The 22,880-nt window shown below is 36.2% G+C and overlaps 1 protein-coding gene across 2 annotated transcripts in view; it reads left to right on the forward strand.

Moving 5' to 3' along the window:
• ANO3 (anoctamin 3) overlaps positions 1 to 22,880 on the forward strand; it is a 296,517-nt gene that overhangs the window by 96,340 nt on the left and 177,297 nt on the right. For both annotated transcript variants that reach the window (XM_043580834.1, XM_043580833.1), the window contains exons 2-3: positions 8,324 to 8,518; positions 9,731 to 9,802. In XM_043580834.1, coding sequence (XP_043436769.1) covers positions 8,326 to 8,518; positions 9,731 to 9,802 — 265 coding nt within the window. In that variant the 5' untranslated portion in view covers positions 8,324 to 8,325. The remainder of the gene's footprint in view (positions 1 to 8,323; positions 8,519 to 9,730; positions 9,803 to 22,880) is intronic.

Consider the following 22,880-nt stretch of genomic DNA (forward strand, 5'->3'; position numbering starts at 1 on the left):
AGTTAACAAACAGTCCAATATTGGTTGCAGGAGTAGAATTCAGTGATTTATCACTTACATACAGCACCCAGTGCTCATCACAAGTGCTCTCTTTAATACCCATCACCCATCTACTCCCTGTCACCCCCTTCCATCAATCCTGTTTGTTCTGTATCATTAAGAGTCTCTTATGGTTTGTTTACCTCTCCTCTTTTTCCTCCTTCCCATATGTTCATCTGTTTTGTTTCTTAAATTCTACATATGAGTGAAATCTTACAGTATTTGTCTTTCTCTGATTGACTTATTTCACTTAGCATAATACATTCTGGCTCTATGCAAGTCATGGCAAATGGCAAGATTTCATTCTTTTTGATAGCTAAGTAATATTCCAGTGTGTGTGTGTGTGTGTGTGTGTGTGTGTGTGTGTGTCTATTTATCAGTCCATGGACATTTGGGCTCTCTCTATAGTTTGACTATTGTTGATAATGTTACTGTAAACATTAGGGTGCATGTACCCCTTCAAATCTGTATTTCAATCTCTGTGGGGACAAGGAGTTTTATCTCTGTAACCTATGGTCTAGAAAGAATATCTAGAATCTATTAGAGTAAATACTTGTCAAATGAAGATATTAATTGGTAAACTCAATTAATAGAACCTCATTTGAGTCTTATAAGTATTTATTTGCGTACTATGCAAATATACGTAATTTATGTAATTATACATAATTATACGTAATATAATTATATGTACTTATACGTAATATGCAGACCCAGTGCCACGTGCTAGCACTGTGGCTGTGAACAAGGTAAACATGGTCCTTGCCCTCATGGAACTTACCGTACAGCTAGAAAGACTGTATGTTAAATAATAGTCCAATATATAAATGCAAACATGAGTTCTATTAAAGCAAAGTATTTATTTCAAAGAGGACATACAGCAAAGAAAATGAACTTATTTGGGGTGGGCTGTGTGACTTGGAAATTAGAAATAAAACAGATAAAGATAAAATGAGACCTCTCATTTCAACCTTTGGGGCTTTGAAAATGTATTTCACCACTTTAAAAACCCCTTCATAACTTAGTGCCTTTCTTAGAGTATTCTGTCTTGCATTAGATTTATTGGAGACCTTTACTTATTCACCCTAATACCTAATATGTTTTAAATAAATGAGATAAATTTTGATTTTGCTAATAACTCTTGTTTCAAGGCTGAGTATGCATAGTTTACTTTTGTCTCCTGCACAGTCTTGCACTTAACCAGCCAGTCAAAAGTACAATAAAATCAAGTTTCCTTTTCCATGTTTACTTCTAAACATCTTAGAATACTTATAATTTTATTCTCTAATGGTAAAAGTATGTAATGTTTCTTTCTGCCCCCAAAGGTTATGCTGAAATTTCCCCCCAAGTTCTACATCGTATGTGTGTAGTGAATAATCTTGGTTCATCCCTCTAAATCCATCCTGCACCATATTCTACCTTGTTCTGTTCCCCAGAGAGCAGATATCTGTGGACTACAACAAACAAGAGTTTGCATGACCTCTAACTACTATTTAGATTTGACCAGTTGGGAAGCATCAGCAGCAGATTAGAAATTGACAAAAGAGAGGTTGGGATATTTTGTTTCCCTGGCTCGCTCCATGCCCTTCTGTGGTTTTACAGCGGCTGCGTTCTGCTCTCTCATCACCTAGGTTCTGCAGGATTTCCTCTCCTCCAGATATAATCATCTCTAGGTTCTTATGTCGGCTCCCTCTCCCTGGTCTGCAGCTCCAAGGATAATAAAGGTTTTTGGCCCTTGTTAGCTGTAGGGAGCTTCATCAACATTTATTGGTTTCTCTTAGACCTGCCCACACCTTTCTAAATAATCCCTTTATTAAACTTGTTTCACTTACTCTCAGTTAGCCATCCTATTCTACTAGGACTCTGCTACAAGAGATATACTTTTCCTTGTTCGAAGTGAGAGTAAAACTGAAAAATGAAATAAGAGCAAACTATTGTAAAAGAAGTTTCTGGGTAAACAAAGAAATTGCATGTTTAATTGCAAAGGGCAGAGACCTTGAAGTTACATGGACCCTGTTTGTTCCAGGCTCCAACACTTCCTACGTGTGGGACTGGACACCAGTTACCTAAATCCTTTGATTGTCACATTTAAAATGGGGATGGAAAGTCTTAACAGGACTAGTATGAGAATTACTGATAACATACAGGATGCTCCTGGCACTTCGTAGGCACTCAGTAAATGGTGCTTTTATACCAGCAATAACTTCCAGCAAAAAGAGCACACTCAAGCAACAAATCAGAGATGTCTCTTTAAACACAACAGAGCTACAATGATTTTGACACAGAAGAGAAGAAGAAAATTCTGTCTATATTTCTATTTTTTCCTCAATGCTTATTATTTAAATAAATGTGCGTTCCTATAATCTACTATTATAGGAGAGTGTGTTTGAATTTTATAGAATCAAATGGCATCCTGAGACAACACCCATTCTTGGACCATCAATTTTAAAATATTTCTGAGGAAGGTGTAAAGTTTTCCTAAACCACATAATGCATCTTGAGATTAGAACAAGAGTCAGACAACTACATTTGTTATTTTTTCAATCTCTCTCTTATGGACATTATGTAAAGCCCCTTAGGTCATATTATCATTTTATTTTACTACAAGTCTTCCAGAATTCTTCTAACCATTTACTTGGTAGAAATTTCAGAGTTCGTTCTATTACAGAATAAATATATTTTTTCACACGAGTCTTAGGATGAGTTAGTTTTCTTGAAGAAAAATTTTAGCAAAAGAGTACATCTTTTGAAAATGTATATTTTACACTAAGAAAACCAACCATTTTTTTCTGTACTCTCCAATTGTCCCTTTGAAGTTTTCTAAGGATCTGTTTCTTCCAATTAAAATTCTATATCAACTCAAAGCCCATTGAATTAAATGGTATCTGAATGGCAACTTTTCTTCCTTTGGTGTCAGACATTTTATGAGACTTCATTTGTAGAAGATATCTTATTTGCAATTATATCTCTTGGACCTTTGGGTATGCACAAGTAAAATGTTATTTCAGTAGATTCCTTTAAGTATGTCAGCATTTATGAAGTGCTTTTAGAACAATTGGAAGTAGCTAATTGTTGCTTTAGAAAAATCTGTTCTATAGAAAATGACACATGGACTGCAGTTGACAAATTTATCCTTGAACTCAGGAGCTGCATATGCTTACCAAAATTGGCATGTTACTGTGGTCTCTTCTCTGGTTATTAGTTTTAAATAATATTGAATCAGTATTATTCGAGGGTATCAGGTAAAGCCACACAAGGAAAGAAATGGAACTTTGGGGCACAGAAGAAAAATGTTCTGAATGCTATGGGGGTAGCTGATGTTAATCATTCCGTGTGAAGAACAGATACTGTTAGTTATGCCAAGCAGATTATGATGATATTTAATATAGAACTTTGAAAAGAAACTTTGTACTCTTTAGAATGCTAGGATATCAGACTTAGAGCTTAGACTATATTGGTTTCTAGCAAAGACTATCTGTATAATAGCTTTGGAAACCCTCAACAGCTGAGGAAATGAGAAAGCACTGCACCGAAGACCCATAGGAAGGAAAATGAAGAGCTGTATGTAGGAAGGACCTTCGTTTCATCTTCAACATTATTTTCTCAATTTTCGTTGAGTGTTGCATTTGATAAATATTTTCAGCAATGGTGTTTTATATGGGGAGCTTTCTATCTTACATGCACAGTCCTTTGAAGAAAATGTGTTGAACCCAAGAATTATAAATAAAGATGGAGAAGTAGGAGTAGGAATACGCCAAAAATAATCCAGACGGATTACCTTCATAGACAAGACTTCAGTGGCATTACCACCTGTATTAGGAGTTTCTCTTGGGTGGTTTTATAATGCCATGTGTATATTTTATATTCTCTTTTTACTATAAAAACTGTTTTTGTGTTTGTGCTTCCCCTCTGAGTAAGCACCTTGTTACACTCAACATGGGGTCAAAGTCTGGCCTAGAGACAGCACTCAAGAATTGTTTGAAATCACTACATAAATGATGAAAAACTAAATGAATAAAACTCAGCCTTAAAAATAATATTTGATACTTATTTTGTGTAAATCAGTTACACACATTGTTAACTCAGAACAGATTATGTATTATTCATATCTATTCTTTTATAGATCAGCACAAGAAATACAGTTTAGATACATGGTGGGTAGGCATTTCCTGTTGATATGTACCAAGCAGCACATGTTCATTTTTTCATCAAATTATATTCCACAGTTTGTTAAGATTGTGGATATAGAATTATAGGTTCTGAGCTATAGGTTCAAGCTCAGTTGGCTTTAGCTCTGTGGTTTCTACATTCCAAGCTCTCTGCTAAAAACGTGTGTGATATTTATACCAAGGGAAGCCATGGTAATGAACCATCCAGGATTGGGGTTCATGAGGAGCCATAGAGCATTCTGAAAAGATCCCGGGCTCTGAAATCCAGAAGCTATAACTTTCACATTCAGTTCTGCCAGTTGCTAGTTTTATGAACTGGAGGAAGTAAATATCTTAACCTCTCCCAGTTTCCTTCCCATCTAGGGTGGGCAGTGTTTAAAAATCTTTTGTAAATTTTGACAAATGCAATTATTCAAGAAAAGACCACAAGACATAAATTTGTGAAAAATAAAAGGCAAATAAACATATAAATAAATAAAATAATACCCCAAAGAGCAGTAGCTAATTTTTATGCCTCATCTGGACTCACCTAGACTCCAGCAATAGTTCCTTTATGCCTGTCTGTCTCAGTGTGCCACAAACAGATTTTTTTCCAGTTCTGTAAATACATTGCAATCTTACTACCTCATGACTTTCATACATGTTATTATCTTCCTGTAAAAGCACCTTCCACAAACACACATGCACACACACAGACATCAATGCAAACATACATAAACACTTTTCTATATGTTAGGTTCTTCTTCACGTTTTTCGCCTAACGTGTCACTTCTTCAGAGAAAATGTCCCTGACCACTTCTTAAAGGAAGTCTCCTTTATTATTATCATTATATAACTACCTACCTCTGGTTGGCTCACTTGGTTGAGCATCTGACTTTTGATTTTGGCTCAGGTCTTAATCTCACAGTTCCTAGGATTGAGCCCTGTGCCTGGCTCTGTGCTCTCAGCATGGAGCCTGCTTGGGATTCTCTCCCTCCTTCTCTCTCTGCTCCTTTCTTGCTCTGTCTCTCTCTCTCTTCTCTCTCTCTCTCTCTCTGTCTCTCAAAATAAATGAATGAATGAATGAATAAATAAATAATAAATAAATAAATAAATAAATAAATAAATAAATAAATAAATAAAATAGCAATACCTGTATTTTCATAGCATTTCAGACAATTTATGTGTATATACTTATTTATTTTGGTTTGGTCAGTGTCTGATTCTCAACTAGAATACAAGTCCCGTGAAGGCAGAAATTCTAAGTCTACCTTGGTCACCAGTGTATACCGAGGGCCAGCAGAGTGGCTGAGAGAGCAAAGGCCCATTTCATATCTGTGAATGACTAGGTGCATACTGGAATGAATAAAATGACAGAACACACTGGCAGCATCAGTGAGCATAATTAAGTTGGTCTCACTCCATACCAATTTATGAAGTAATGTCTACTAAGTCAATAGTCATCTTTCATCTAAAGAACTGTTGAAACTTTCCCTCGTGTTTGAGTACGGTAAGAAAGGGAAATGCAGAAGTTTTTGCTTTTTGAAGCTAGATGCTGGGGTCAGTGGATTAAAGTGAATGGTATCTTATAGATTCCCACCCAGGCCATTTCTCTGGGGCCCAGGGGACATGTCTCTCCCAGTTCAACATCCTTACCATCAACTGTTACGGTCTTTCATCTATGCACCTTCTCTCTTCCCCATCCCTTCCACAAATATTTATTCTTTTACTCATATGTTCTGCTAGAGTAAAAGATTATTCGCAACCAGGCCCCAGAAACTGAAATTTCTGTTTCACTGAAACACCAGTGTCCTACATTGGTGTTTCTTAAAAAAATATATCAGATCACATTACAAAAGACTAATAGACATAAAAACTTACTAGGACAGGTTTGCCCTATGTTATTCCTTGGATGTAGTGTAAAAAACACTGGTTGGTCCTTAAGAAGAATTGTCTAGTGTTTTTGCAGGATTTCACTATGCTTTCTGTGGACCTTGGGGAATTCCTGTTCCAGAGAATCTTTTCTCTTCTCTTGTCTTCTCTTGTCTTCTCTCCTCTCCTCTCCTTTCCTCCCTTCCCTTTTCTTTTCTTTTCTTTTAATTTTTGAGAGAGAGGGAAAGAAGGATAGGGCATGAGCAGGGGAGGGGCACAGGGAGACAGAGAACCCCAAGCAGGCTGCACACTCAGCATGCAGCCCAACACGGGATTCCATCCCATAACCCTGGGATCATGACCTGAGCTGAGACCAAGTCTGCCGCTCAACTGACTGACCCACCTAGGCAGCCCTTTAAGAGGGTATTTTCTTTTCATGTCATGACCAGGTCCCAGAAAATCAAGAGACAGGGTGTTCTGTTTCCAGTCAATTCACAGTTCTTCCTTGTGTCCCCTTCAAGGTCGCATTCCATTTGCACACTGAGACTTAATGTGAAAACAGATACATATTTTTATAATACTGAAAGATAAAATCCCCACACCCAGGTTTATCTGAATTTCATCCGTTCAACCATGTCTTATTTCTGTAGAACCTCTGTAAAAATTGCCTTGTTATTTCTATCTCAGTTTTCTCACTTGTCTCAACAACAGTATGTACTGGTACCTCTACGTGTCTTCATTTGAATCCATTCTTTGAAGAGCTACTTAGAAATTTGGAGTTTATTTCTGAACTGACTACAAAATTGAGTAGCTAAACAATTATTGGCCTGAGAAATTTCAGGGGAATTTAGTTCAATTTGCTTGTATGTTAAATATGATAATTACTGAAAATGTACCTTTCCTTTTCTTCACCCCTTGCCCACACCTATTATGACCCAGATTTTACTCAGCCTCAAAATTGAATTTAAGATGAGTAACATTCATTAACTGAACTTTCTGTGTACTAATGCATTTGCATTAGCATTTTCAGTTTTCAATCACCACATTAGAAATTCACATTAATACAGAGATTCAGCATATGGGCAGGTGAATTGGGAGGCTGGTAGAAACAGATGTGCTTATAGCTATGTTGTTTATGTGTTTTAACCTCTACTGGAATGGACTTTGCTAAATGTTCTTTACATTTCAATGTTGTGAATTTGGGGGTGAATAGATGATGTTCAGGAGTTTTGAACTAATTTGTAGACACACCTTGATGTGGTTTTAGCTTGGAATATGAACACCTTTCTCCTCATTTATCTGTGTGACATAAGTTCATATTGCTTTTCCTTTCTAAGTCTCAATTCCCCATCACCAAAGAAATAACAATACCTGGGGGTGCCTGGGTGGCTCAGTTAGTTAGACATCTGAATGTATCTCCACTCAGGTCTTGAGCTCATGGTTTGTGAGTTCAAGCACTGCATTGGGCTTTGTGCTGGTGGCATGGAGCCTGCTTCAGATTCTCTCTCTCCCTCCATCTGTCCCCTCTCCCCCCCCAGGTCTCTCTCTCTCTCTCTCTCTCTCTCTCTCTCTCTCTCTCTCAAAATAAATAAATAAACTTAAAAAAAGAAATAATAATACCTGATCTGTAAGATTATTAGAAAATCAAATGTAGTATGTATATGTTTAAGGGAGAATAGGGTATAAAAAGAAGGGCTCAGTTTAGTAAATAGTAATTTGAATGTTTATATACTAGGTTTATTTACTTGCTACTTGGAAATTTAAATGATTAGGTTTGTTTGTTTGTTTGTTTTGTTTTACAGAAGCTTTAAAAAATGATAAAAGGTCAGGGGCACCTGAGTGGCCCAGTCTGTTAAGCATCTGACTTCGGCTCAGGTCATGATCTCATGGTTTCTGGGTTCAAGCCCTGCAGCAGTCTCTGTGCTGACAGTCAGAGCCTGGAGCCTGCTTCGGATCCTGTGTCTCCTCTCTCTGCCCATCTCCTCCTTGCACTCTGTCTCTGTCTCTCTAAAATAAATAAACTTAAGAAAAATTAAATTAAAAAATGATAAAAGGTCAGCTGAAATCTGTTTATTTCTCAGAACTGTTTGACAAATTTCTCACTTTCCCTGACGAAATATAAACAAAATGAACTCAATTAGTTCTAGTCCCTATGTGTTGCTTTTCAAGAGTACTTTCCTGAAACAGTCATCACAAGAATTAAAATGTATTTTTTGCCTTTTGCTAATTATTTCTCACTTCTAAAACTCGCCATTTTGAATTTGCAGGTATGAATATAAGCAAGAGTGAGATAACAAAAGAAACTTCGTTAAAACCGTCCCGGAGATCCCTGCCTTGCCTTGCCCAGAGCTATGCCTACTCAAAGAGTTTGAGCCAGTCCACCTCTCTCTTCCAGTCAACGGAGAGTGAATCTCAGGCTCCCACTTCTGTGACCTTAATCTCCGCTGACAAAGCAGAGCAAGGTGAGCACCTATCCTGTTCTTTTGTTCAACTTGCAGAGTAAGTGTTTTCAAGCCATTCCTTCTTTCCTTCATCCATTCTACTAGTATTTATTAGAGCTCTTTTGCAAGAAGGCTGGCATAGAAACAACAGTACACTAGTTAATGGGAGGCCAGTGGTTGGCCAGATGTGTTTTTGCTTCTTCCTTGCCTTGAAAGTAGCCAACCGTATGGGAACCTGGACCTAATATTTTCTGTTTGCAGGAGCAGACAGACCATCTACCTGAATTGCTAGGTCATTATCATTTCTGGTGAGAATTTATAACCAGTAACTGAGTAGAATATGTCAGCAATAATAAAATCAGTTTCCTAAAAAGAAAGACTAAAAACTTTATATAATATTGACAGTAAAGCAATGAAGATTTGGCTGCGGGAAGATATGGTTGGACAAGTGTTAGGAATCAGATGTTGGCACTGAAGTCATAGATATTAAAAGGGCTGAAATGCAGGGAAGTGCCAGCTAAATTCCACATTAATGAGACTTTGTGGCCACCCTGGTCACCCTTCTCCACACATCTGCCAATCTGAGACACCATTATGCTTTTAGACAATTCCTTTTCACAAAAGCCAAGAGTCAAAGTACAACCAAGCCCCCTGTCATTCAGTGGATGAGGTATGTTTTTATTTTCCCATCCCATACTTTTGTCTCATGAGAATGCATTCCTTTGTGATTCTTTGGGGTTATTTCTTCCTCTGGATAACTTGAAAATACCAAGATTCTCTTTTCAATAATATTGTGAAATCACTACCAATTATAAGTAGCTTACATCCATGTCCAATAACTACTTTTCTAGTAGCTAATTACTCAAGAAAATGAAGGTATTAAAATATAATAGAGATATATCTATTATTGAGATGTTTCTCAATAATATTTTCAATATTCTCAATATTCAATATTCTCAATATTCAATATTTTCAATATTCTCAATAATTGAGAAATATCTCAATAATAGATATAATATATAGATATATAATATAGAGATAATATAATGTATCTCTATATTGAGATATTTCTCTTATTGAGTGAAATTTTAATTAACCAATTTCAACTCGTTAACTTAAAAAAGTTTCTTTATGTTTGGCTATCATTTGGACATCAGCCACCATGGTCATTTTTCTAAATGTTAATGTTTCTATTTCCCAAAACAATGAATGTCTTTTTTTTTCTTTTCCCAGTTAATGCTGAGGAGGATAATAAAGACTCTGTGCTCAAATGCTCTTTCGCTGACCTCAGTGACTTTTGCTTGGGTAAGTTGATTTCTAGTATTTCCTACTCCTTTATCCCCTCTCCAAAGGTAAGCTGCCTTCTTCAAATCTAGAACATTGTTTTTAAAGAAAAAGATGCATGCTTGGTCTTTAGTATTTGATGGGTGAGCATAACAATCTAAGGTGAAAAAATGAGTAAGCTATTTCAGGTACAGTTTGAAATTCAAGTAGTAGAAGAAGATTCGTAATGAACAATTCTCATAACCCAGAATTTTTTGACACTTTCTTTCAATTCTCTGTGAATAAGCACATTAATACCGTTATTTCTAGATTGTTTCAAATTTCAGCAGTATCTGTTAATCCCCTGTTGTGTCAGATGAAGATTTTGCATAACCTTTCAAATTGTCATAGTTATATTGCCATTTAAAATTTTAGATCTCTCTGCTGATTAAATCTGTAGCTTTAAATAGTATATTTATACCTTTATATCGTGTTCTCTCACATTTTAATGATATCTCTTGTCTCTTGGCAAATAATGCTTTGGCAGTTCCAAGTTGTTATGACCTCTGTGCCACTCTTGAGTATCCCTAGAGTCAAGGTCGAATTGTTTCCCCTTTCCAGCCCTCCATCTATTACTCAAAATCATGCCACATTAAACTTTCTTCTTTATACCACAAACTTTAGTTAGTTTTATTTTCCTAGATTCTGGGTTTTTTTTCTTCTTGGGAGGAGAAAATACCTCATCTTCTAAATATTCCCATATGTTCCAGATTCTTATTTTTATATCTTTATCTCATTCTTCTTCTTTAAAAAGTTCTTGGTGTTCACTGGCTTCTCATTGGATTATTGGATTCAGTCCAGTTTCTAATTTCCCACATACTCTTCTTTCTTACTTTTCAATCTCATTTTTTTGAGTATATCTTCAAGCAATTACCTCTGCAGGCTCATGTGAGATGCAAACTTTCTAAGTTACTGTATGTCTGAAGTGACTTCTGTTCACTCTTAAATTTCATTTTATTTTCTTAGTTATAAAGTTCTAGGCTAAAAATCACTTTCCTCAAGGTTCCTGGGTGGCTCAATGGGTCAAGCGATGATTTCATGATCTCACAGATCTGGAAGTCAAGTCCCACAATAAGCTCTTCACTAACAGTGTGGAGCCTGCTTGGGATTCTCCTTACCCACCTCTTAAAATAAATAAATAAATAACCATTAAAAAATCATTTTCCTCAAAATCTGGAGACTGATTCACTGCCATCTAGCATCCATTGTTACTGCTAAAACCTCAATTGCTGTCTGATTGTTGTTCGTCAGTGATTTTTTTTTCTTCTCTCTGTGCATTTTTACTATATTTTTGTGTGTTACAAAATTATACAACATAATGTTTTGGTGTGGGTACATGTATGTGTGTGCATTTGTTTTCATCTCATGGTTTTAATTTCTGCCTCTGCCTCAGTTGTGGAAGATTTCCTGCAGTTTCCAAATGACTTTTCATTTCTGTGTGTGTGTGTGTGTGTGTGTGTGTGTGTGTGTTGGGGGAAGGGTGAGGTCATATATGTATATTTGATTTCCAAGAGTCTTTTTTGTTTTCAGAATGTAGCTTTTTTTTTGGGGGGGGGGGCGCCTGGGTGGCGCGGTCGGTTAAGTGTCTGACTTCAGCCAGGTCACGATCTCGCGGTCCGTGAGTTCGAGCCCCGCGTTGGGCTCTGGGCTGATGGCTCAGAGCCTGGAGCCTGTTTCCGATTCTGTGTCTCCCTCTCTCTCTGCCCCTCCCCCGTTCATGCTCTGTCTCTCTCTGTCCCAAAAATAAATAAACGTTGAAAAAAAAATTAAAAAAAAAAGAAGGTAGCTTTTTCAGAGCATCTTATTGTATTTCATGAACACAACATCTCTAATCTCTCTAATTACACTTGTGATTATCTTAAGTTTTCCTTTGATTTTTAAGGTTAAGTCTACTGTGGCCGAGATCCATTTTTCTGACTACTTAAATTAGTCATTCTCTTTTAGGCTGTAGAATTTCCAAGAGTTTCTGGTGATCTTTGTTCATCTGTTTACATTTAAGAATAAAAGAACACTGGCAACTGCTGCAACTTTTTGAAAGTTATTTATTATCATGTTAATGAAGTCTCCAGAGCAAGGGATAGTGGATGTACTTGAAAGCTCATTCAACCATCTTGATCTTTGTTTCTTTGCTAACAAGTTGATGATGAACAGCTCTTTAAGGATGAGCCAAAGAATGAAACCTATAGAGCACTTATCTTAGAGACTCAGTACAGTTTTACATTTAAAAATCTATTCCCTCCCCCCAAAAAATAGTATCATAAATGAAAAAAAAAAAACATTTTTCCTCACAGCTTTCTTGATAAGAATTAGGAATGGAAGAAAATTGGATATTCTGGTAATTGTACTATTGAACATGTCATGACATGTTGCTGAGTGGGGGAAAATAGCTGAAATATAAATATAGACTTTCTCTCATTTTAGTTAAAAGCGTATTGGAAAATAGCTAGACAGAAATATACCAATATGCCAGCTAAGAGTGCATGTCTCCATACAGTAAGATTATTTGTGCTTGTTTCTTTCCTCTTGCTGCCTATATTGTCTTGTTTTCTATAAACAACATAAACAAATATTATATAATAAGAATATGTAAAGAAAAAACTCACATCAGAATTTTTTTGGTAAGTAGAGAAAATTGTTCGTATTTCAGTCAGAATAACACACAATTCTATGGATAGCTTTCAAAACTGAAATTTGAAACTGGTTGATAGTCACCCAGTATTTGGAATAACAGTAATACTGGAAGATTCTATCCTGACCCTCTGTCGGGAGTCAATATAATTTTTATTTATTTTTCCTATAACAGAGACAATTTTACTTAACCTTCTCTTTTGCCCTTTGCTATTATCATGCAAGATTTATTTCATTTGAGTGAGATTTACATTCAGATCTGTAGCTTGCTGGCCTTGTTACATGAGCAGTACCTTTACACCGGGGCTTTTCTTTTTCATAAACTAAATAGAAAGAAAATAAAGTCAGGACATTACTGACATCACTCTGCTCCAACACGTATTTTACAACCTCAGCGTGAATTTATTTATAACCTTCAGAAAGTTAATCCTAGATTTTCAGTAGTGAGCATATCGGTGGCCTGGCTGCATTGCCTACATCAGTGATTCTCAACTCTGGCTGCACATTCTAGTCAGCTGGGAGCTCCAGAGAATCAGTTTTAATTGGTCTGAAGTGAATTCAGGATCCATAATTTTAACTATACCCCAGATAACTCTTAAAGGTAGCCAGAATGAAGAATTTCTAGCCTGAAACATGTATCCTGATTTCTCTCTAAGGACATCCTTAAGGTACTTGTTCATAATTTTTCAAACAATGAGCTGTGTCATTTATCGTAGCATTTTGAATTACTGCAAATTAGTCATGTTTCTTATAATACTCACTTTTGTGTGTGTGGCATAGAAACGGTGCTGACTTGTTCAGTTTCCTAATTAAAGGAAGATAACCACTAGCAGGTTCATTTCCTATACAACATCAATATCAAAAAGAACTTTTCATAAGAACAAATGCACTCTATCAGAGTACAAAGGTCTTTCCCAGAGTAATTAATTCTGAAAACGGTGACTATTGTTATTTTCCAACAAGAAGACAAAAACAAGAGCAAAAGCCTTGTCCAAAACATCCATACAGATGATAACAGTTTGCAAAGCACCTTTCACTAATAATTCCCCCAAATTAATACTAGTTAATAGCTTAACAATAACTCTGGCCATGCAAACCTTTCCATTCAATTCTACACATCTTATTTTGATAGGTTGCCATCACACATGTTAACATTGTCACTAAGTGCTTAATGTAATTGGGTGTCCTAACTCTGTGTTTCTTTCCTCATCATTCCAGTGTATCCCAATCAATCTACACACTTGACTTGCATTCCTGTCTCTCCAGGCATTGTACCCCATAGTCAATATTTTAGCACCCCCAGCGTCAATGTACCATTTATTCCATTTAAAGAAACATCACAGCTTCTAACGGGATTAAAGCATTTACATACAAGGTATTTGTCTTTACAGTGAAGGTGAGAATGAAGCTCTGGCTGATGGTGGTATCACCAAGCATTCCAGGAATCCATCTGGATGTAACACCTGGCTGGAAAGTACTCTTTTAGAGTCAGCTGCATATCTAAAACATGAATGATTTTATCGTGTTTCAGAAAAGATCCAGCAAAACGATGTCAAATATACAAAGAGTGTAATTAAATAAAGCATGAGTATTTTAGCAATACATACTCTCTTTTAAATTCAACAAAGTTACATTTTCTAATTTTGCTTTTAGAGTGCAGACTGCCAGCTTCTGGGTGGGTTAACGCATTTCTAAGTGCCAACAGGCTCTGATACAATTTTTTGGAAACTGACTGATGCATCTAATTAATAGCTGTGTGTGTGTGTTTTTAAGTGAACTACTTTGAATTGCCCCATGAGAGAAGATCAATACTGTGGCAGGGTTAACTGCATGTAGTCAGTTCCATTGAGGATGAGTATTTCTCACTGTTCCAAATGATAGCTATGGAGGAAGGAACATTCATGATTCTATTGATTCGGGCCTGGACATTTTCACTAAGTTTGCCTAACAGGATTTGTAGTATATATGAATGAAATGCTGCTTTCTCAGCCAGACATTGGCCAAATTCTCATTGTTGTATCCACTAGCTGTGTCACTGTGGCATATTATTAAACAGTCTGAGCCTCAGTAGTCTCATTTGTAAATTGGAATTAATGATCGACACTTTGCATGATTATTGACATAAATGAAGAGACATAACTCCATCACACTCCTAGCATGGTATCATAGAGGTTCAACAATATTTCCCCATTGCTTTATTCACTCACTTGTAAGCTTATCTTTTACCCCAAATTTTTCTGGGCTCGGAGAGGTCTTCACTAACCAGTGATTTTTAAGGCAGAGTGGAATAGCAATAATTTACTGAACACTTATTATACAACTCTCTACCTGCATTATCTCACTTAATTCTCATAACAATTCTTTTGATTAGTACTATTATTAACCTCTTTTTATAGCTGAGGAATCTGGCCAAGAGATAAAATCACTTGCCAAATGCCATATATCTAGCCAAGGGAGAATTGAGATTCCAACCCAGGAAGTCTTAATCCCTCGTTTTCTCAAACCTTAACCATCACAGTAGGCACACAGTCAGTCCTTTGAGGTGAAAAGTGGTTAGCGGTGTCCATAGAACAGTAGCTCTGCAAGATGTTATTAAGTATGAGGCTGTGAGTGGCGAAAGATGGGGGTAACACTGCATGGCAAAATATATTTGCGAGATGATTGAAGAAAGCTAAGCAGGGGGGCGCCTGGGTGGCTCAGTCAGTTAAGCATCCTACTTCGGCTCAGGTCATGATCTCACGGTCTGTGAGTTCGAGGCCCGCGTCAGGCTCTGTGCTGACAGCTCAGAGCCCGGAGCCTGTTTCAGATTCTGTGTCTCCCTCTCTCTCTGCCCCTCCCCTGTTCATGCTCTGTCTCTCTCTGTCTCAAAAATAAATAAACATTTAAAAAAAAAGAAAGCTAAGCAGGTTGGGAGGTTTAGATAGAATTTGGTTTTTCGTCCTTTTTTTTTTTTTTTTTTTTTTTTTTTTGTCATCTGTGAGCCTTTAATTCTACTTTTCATAGAGCAGCTTTCAAAGCCTGGGCACCATTTCACCCTGTGCCCCCACCTACATAGACAGACAGACAGATTCACACACACACACACACACACACACACAATTATTCTGGAAAGTGCTGATCCATGTAACAATGAATTTGGAATCTTGATGTAATGATACTCTTGTCTATCAGTCCTGGAATCCCTGCCATCATCACCCACCCTTTCTGTTGTTAGTATTCTGTAAAATGACAAAGACAGAAAAATCCATACTGACAAGTAACTGATGCTTGATTCTGCCCACAATCATGCTGCAGCAAAATTAGATAACTTCAACATGATATAATTGGGGCTTATTAAAACCAACATAATTTGAGTCCAACCAACCAAAATATATATCTATCTAATCTTGTAAAATAAACAGTTTGCTAATGTTATGAAAAAAGTCCCTTAGGAAGTGGTTTATACTAGAGTGGTAAGATATTTGTTTTCTATGAGCTCAATAGTTCAGCTTGGTGGAATGTTCATTTTATTTCTTAAAACAGTTATGGTCAAATGAGTATAGGATGATTTTACTTTCATTCTGTAGTATTAGATGATCTCCACTAAGTTTTAATTTTTTTTTTCAAATAGCATTTCATCTTCAGATGGGGTAGAAAGGAACTTTGTAGTAATGTTACCAACCTAGTTCAGGATTACAGAATTAAGGGAATTACAATTGTTTCAATTGTTTATTAACCCCATTAAGTAAGTCCTCTTGACTCAGTTTTCAAATTCCATTCAGAATCTGACACACCTCTGCTCTTGCTGCTACAAGTGCTGTATTCAAGCCACACCTTGTCCAGTCTGCCACGTCTCTTGGTAGATCAGCCCAATAGCTTCCTAATTGTCTCTGTTCCAATGCTTGTCTCATTATGGTCTATTTTCCATAGAGCAGTTACAAGAAGCTTTCATAAAAGAGAAATTAAATCTCATTATTTTTCTACTCAAATCCACCCTGTTTCCCATAACATGTAAAATGTAAACTCCTCACTGTAGCCTTCAGAGACCTTACAGAATATGGGCCTGATCTCTCTAGAGCACTTGCTAAAACTTTGTTTGACTCACAGCGCTGTAGCCAACCAGCCCTCTTTTGTTTGTTCATAATGAGCTTGCACTTACCCCAAGGCCCTACGCTGATAGAAACTGGATTCATACAAGCTTCACTTTGTGTCACCTGATCTTGATTCAGGGGGTCTTACCAGGAATTAATAAGATTTATTTTTTCCCTCTTCCCTTTTCCAAAGGAGACTTTGTGAGTCTTGTTGGTGCCTGTAGCCAAGAATCAGAAATAGTACCTTGTACAGAGTAGGTACTCAAAGAGTATTTTTAGCATCACTGGAAGGATAGATGAATGGATGAAAGACAAGGAGAATATTGACACACATATCTTTGGAGAATCTGCTCTCCATTACTACTTTGCTTTCCATGATGTCATTCATAGCTGTGATTTTTCTCACCTGTTAGGAATCAGCAGTCTGTTATTTTTCTCACAGAAAACCTAATCTGTGTTCCTCTTTTTCATGTAAGTTGTGTTGACAAACCGTTTTGCAGAGCACTTAAAGACCTAATAGCTATGACTCTTCTTAAGCAGTAGGAGAATGCCTTTCTAACATTATCTTTACAGGAAGTCCTCCCAAATACCCATTTAGATGCTTCCTACTTTCTATTATTATAGCACTTTGATTATAATACTATTATACTCAGTTCACCAGATGATAATTGCTATTTATATCTGTCTTATTCATATTGTCTAATAGATACTGTCTACTCAGTGGTAGATAGATGGAAAATTGATGATTAGGTGAATGTATGGAACAATGGATGTGGATAGAATAAACACTGGCACATTCACACAGTGCAAAGCAGTTTATCTTCAAGATCTGCCTAGTTGTGGGGTGAGGGGTGGCACTACCTCACCGTGACCAGCTAGTGTCAGGACTTTAGAACACTGCTAGTGTAGGAAGAAGTAGGCAGCAAAGGACTATAAAGAATAAGTCTGGATCTTCATTACCACCATGTTCTAACCACTAAGTAGACCATACATGGACCATTAGGTTTATTCTTCATAGGACACTTCAGTAGACTAATAATTTTTAAAATCATGGAACTTATTAGCAGTCAGAAGATCCAGTTTCAGGAACTATATCATTCAGTAGAAAGGTATACACTGTGCCTCAGGTTCCTGATTTAGGAAATGGAGATCTCAATATTACAGTTTGATATTTTTCTTATAAGGTAGATAGGGATTGAACAAAAATGAATTAAGAGCTTTGTGAGATTCAAGTAAAGAGAATGCACATTGGGAATATTCATGTTAATTAAAAATTAATTAATATGAAAACTGATTTGGTTTTGCTAAAATCATTGTTAGTTCTCTTTTCACTGTATCAACCCCCTGGTTCAACATATTAAACAATTTTTTAAGCTTTGAGAATCTTTTTTTTAATATAATTTTAATTATATATTTTTTTAAATATAATATAATTTATTGAGATAATTCTCATTCCTTACATTTCACCAATTTTAAATGTACAACTCAATGGCTTTAGTGTATATACATTTATATATAAATTATAAAGAATAAAAATAACCTTGGGGTGCCTGGATGACTCAGTTGGTTGAGAGTCTGACTTCAGCTCAAGTCATGATCACACAGCTCGAGAGTTTGAGCCCCGTGTCAGGCTATGTGCTGAAGGCTCAGAGCCTGGAGCCTGCTTCAGATTCTGTGTCTCCCTCTCTCTCTGCCCCTAACCCACTCGTATTCTGTCTCTGTCTCTCTCAAAAATAAACATTAAAAAAATTTTAAAAATAACCTTAAGCCATTATTATTATTATTATTATTATTATTATTATTTTAATCTTCGGCCCCAACTACTCTGGCAATCCTGGAACACACTATCATTAGCCACGTATGAGAAGGTTGCACAGGTGGAAGTAAGTGGAGGCCATCTAATAAGATCACTCACACATGTTTAAAATTGCCTAACAGTTACCTTATCCATTTCCAGATACTCCAGCAGTTATATTACAATGTAGCAAAGTAATGAAATGGCATTAAAATAAAGAAGAATTGAGCTGGAATACTTTGTCGGTTAAAATTACACTCTTGGAAATGGCTCTAAGCTTTATGCTGCAGCCATAGGAGGCTCCTATCCTGATTGGTCCCCTTGAGTTTTGAGCCAATGTTGGTTTGTAAACAAAACTTGGAAGAGTTAATGGATTCTCACTTGTCTCAATAAAAGTTTTCATCATAAATTATATTACTGATGATTGAAAAAGGGATTTTTAGATTAGATTTTAAATTGTTCATTGGTGTACTCAGTTAATTACGTTACTGTCCATTTAAAATAGATGATATGACTTTTTTTGTAGCCCCAAAATAAATAATTGGTTTTGTATATTCCTAATTACTAGAATTATAAATTTAAAGAAAGATCAAAGGAAAAGAATATGAATTTCTTCAATACCTTATGTGTACAAATCACATAGATTATTTCATTTAATTCTTGGAAGATGTTATTATCCCAGATTTTCAGAGTAAGAAACTTTCACTGACCCACTGCCTTTAACCTAATAAATGACATAATCAGAATTAATTTGGGCTCACTGAAATCATTATTAGTTGTTTTTATTATTTTGGACTTTTTATTACATTGGGCTCCCTACTCCAACATATTAAATGGTTTGTTTAAGCTTTCAGAATCTTGGTTTTTTTTCCTCATATAGTAGCCTTATTGAGACATCGTTCACATACCATAGAATTCACCCATGTTAAGTCTACAGCTCAATGATTTCTAGTATATTCACAGAGGTGTGCAGTCATCACCATAACCAATTTTAGAATATTTTCATCACCTCAAAAGGAGTCCCCATACCTATTAGCAGTCACCTATTATTCTTACCCCAGCTCCCTAAGCCTCATTTACTCTCTGTTTCTATAGATTATTCTGGACAGTTCATATAAATGGAATCACATAATATTTGGTCTTTTGTGACTAGCATTTTCACTTAGCCTAAGGTATCCAGGCGGTCGTCCATGTTTTAACACTAATCAATACTTCGTTCCTTTTTATTGCTGAATAATATACCATTGTATGCTTCATTCATTCATCCATCAGTTGATGAATATTTGGATTGCTTTTGCTTTGGGGGCTATTACGAATAATGCTGCAAATTTTTTGAGAATTTATATTTTCATTTATGTTGAGAATGTACCTAGGAGTAGTATAGGGAATCATATAGTAACTATATTAAAACTTTTGAAGAACTGCCAGATTGGTTTCTACAGCAACTGCACTATTTTTCATTCCCATCAACAGTGTATGAGGGCTTGATGTCTCTATATGCTCACCAATGGTTGTTATTGTCCATTTTTTTTTAAGTGTTTTTATCTCTTTTGAGAGACAGAGCACAAGCGAGAGAAGGGAAGAGAGAGGAAGAATCCTAAGCAGGATCTGCACTGTCAGCACAGAGCCCAATGCAGGGCTCGAACTCATGAACTATGAGATCATGACCTGAGCTAAAATCAAGGGTTGGGCGCTCAGCTGACTGAGCCACCCAGATGCCCCCATCTTTTTTATTATAGCCATCCCAGTGAGTGTGAAGTGGTCTCATTGTGGGTTTGATTTACATGTCCCTGGTAATAATGATGTCGAGCATCTTTTCATGTGATTATTGGCCACTTGTATATCTTTTTTTGGAAGAATGTCTATTCATATCCTTTGCCTATTTATAAATTGGGTTATTTGCCTTCTTATTAATGAGTTGTAAGTATTATATGTATGTATGTATGTGTGTATGTGTGTGTGTATATATCTATATCTATATTTATATCTATATCTATATCTATATCTATATCTATATCTATATATCTATATCCTCTTCCTGTTTCTTATATGGATACAAACACATATATGCATGTAAAAATGTTTATTTGTGTATATATACATGTATATATAGCATTCATATATCTTATATATCTATGCTATAACTTAATATCAAGTGCTGATATATATGTACATATATACCATGCATTATTTTCTGTGTGTGTGTGTTATTCTACGTCAAGTGCTGATAAAAGTAATAAAGCCTTATGAGGAGACAAAGACGTATGGGAGGTTTTATTTTAGAAACAGTGATCACGGAGAGATTCTCTGAGGCTGTAACATGAGCAGATGCTTGGCTGCAATAGGGATTGAGCATTCCTGGCAGAGAAAAGAGCAAGTGCAAAGGCTCTGTGGTGAGAGCATACTTAACATCAAGGATGGTGCTTACCCAGGGTGCCATGATGTAGATATGACTTTTACTTGGAGCTAAGAAACTATTGGAAGGTTTTGAGTAGAAGTTTAATGTAATTTAACTTAAGCTTTGAAAGGGCCCCTCTGGCTATCATGTGATAGTAGCAAAATATAGAAATAGGAAGACTGGTTAGGAGATTCTCACAGACTTCTGCCAAGAAAGAGTGGTGGTTTGGGTTAAGAACGTACAATGGTGGTAAATTATCAACTTCTAGATATAATTTGAAGGTAGTTCAGACAAGAATGATGGACATTTAAATCCCGTAGTCATTCAGCAAATTTTACTGAATGGCAATGGCAGGTCAGACCTTGTTCTAGACGTTAAGGACAAAACAGTGAATGAAAAAGACAAGAAAAATGAACAAAGCAAAAAACTGGCCCTCAAATACCCTAGTGAGGGAAATACATAGTAAATGAAGATAAATAAAAACATATTGCATGTTCAATACTGATAGATGCTAAGGAGTAAAAGCAGAAAAATAAATGATACTTCATGCTCAGTCAACAAAATTTACTCAAGGATAGGACATTCGGTGTAAGAGAAAATGAGGAGTCATGATTTTGGCCTGTGTAATTGGAAGAATGGAGTTGCTATTTATTAAAATGGTAATTGTTCCTGTATTTTATTATGCACTTGGGAGAACATTCTTGTGAACATAGTTTTTTTTTCTTTTAGATGATTTTAAGATTCCTCTCCAGTTGTGCTCTTAAAACATATTGACATACTTTGTTCCAAAAGTTTTACCAATTTATATTGGTTCAGAAAACCAATGACTATTATCAGTTTCCCTAGCATCTGGATATATATTTTTTAATTTTTTTGTGTTTATTTATTTTTGAGAGAGAGAGAGAGAGAGAGAGAGAGAGCAGAGAAGGGACACAGAGAGAGGAAACACAGAATCTGAAGCAGGATCCAGGCTCTGAGCTGTAAGCACAGAGGCCACCGTGGGGCTCGAACCCACGAACCTTGAGATCATGACCTGAGCTGAAGTCAGATGGCTTAGTCAGCTGAGCCACCAAGACGCCCCTGGATATTTTTATTAAAAATGAAAGATGCAATGGGGTGCCTGGGTGGCTCAGTTGGTTAAGCATCCTACTTCGGCTCAGGTCATGATCTCACAGCTTTTGATATTGAGTCCCGCAACAGACTCTGTGCTGACAGTTCAGAGCCTGGAGCCTGCTTTGGATCTGTGTCTCCCTCTTTCTTTGTCCCTCCCTGCTCACATTCTGTCCCTCTCTCTCTCTCTCTCTCTCTCTCTCTCAAAAATAAATAATAAAATGTTTTAAAAAATGAAAGATGCAAAAGAATATTTCTGTACTGGCATAAAATAGTACCTTTTTTACTTTAAGTTCTTGGTCATTGAAAGTATTAAACCATATAAAAATAAATAAGTTTTTACTAAATTTATCTCATCTTTCATTTCTTGTCTGCTTACAATTTTTATCTTTATCTATTGGGATACTAATATTTATCTCCATCCTTGTCAACTTTAGGAGGATAGAAAATTATGTTTATAATTAGAGACTCTACCTTTTTTCATTCAATAAATATATTACAATTTTTATGTGACCCCATTTTTTTAAATTGTGAATATTTTATTGCTTCAAAGTTTCCTAAATCATCATCTCTCCAAATACCACAAAAAGCGGTATTACATAGTGGCTAGAAACGTAAGGTTAGAGCCCGATTTCTGGAACTCTATTGCCACACACCAAATCTAAGATTCTAGGTAACTGCTACATTTCCTCATCAGTAACAAAGTCTAGAAATAATACCTGTAAAGGATTTAATCGAATAATATGTGAAAATAATATGGCACCCTTCCCAGTGCTCAGAACAAAACCATTGGGACTATTGTTGACTTTTCTCTTTCATATGTCACATCCAATAGAACTCTGTTAACTTTTCCTTAAAAAATACATCTTCAGTTTGACCATTTCTCCATCTTGATACCACCCTGGCCCAAACCATATCCTTTCTACCTGATTATTGCAGTAACTCCTACCTAGTCTCTCTGTCTAAACTAACATCCCTCTCCCCACCTTTGACACCTACATCCTTCCTTTCTAATGTATGTTTTCCAATGCACTCACCAGAAAACATACTTACTGTTTT

This window comes from Prionailurus bengalensis, chromosome D1 (assembly GCF_016509475.1).
Source record: "Prionailurus bengalensis isolate Pbe53 chromosome D1, Fcat_Pben_1.1_paternal_pri, whole genome shotgun sequence".
In the NCBI taxonomy this organism is placed as follows: Eukaryota; Metazoa; Chordata; class Mammalia; order Carnivora; family Felidae; genus Prionailurus; species Prionailurus bengalensis.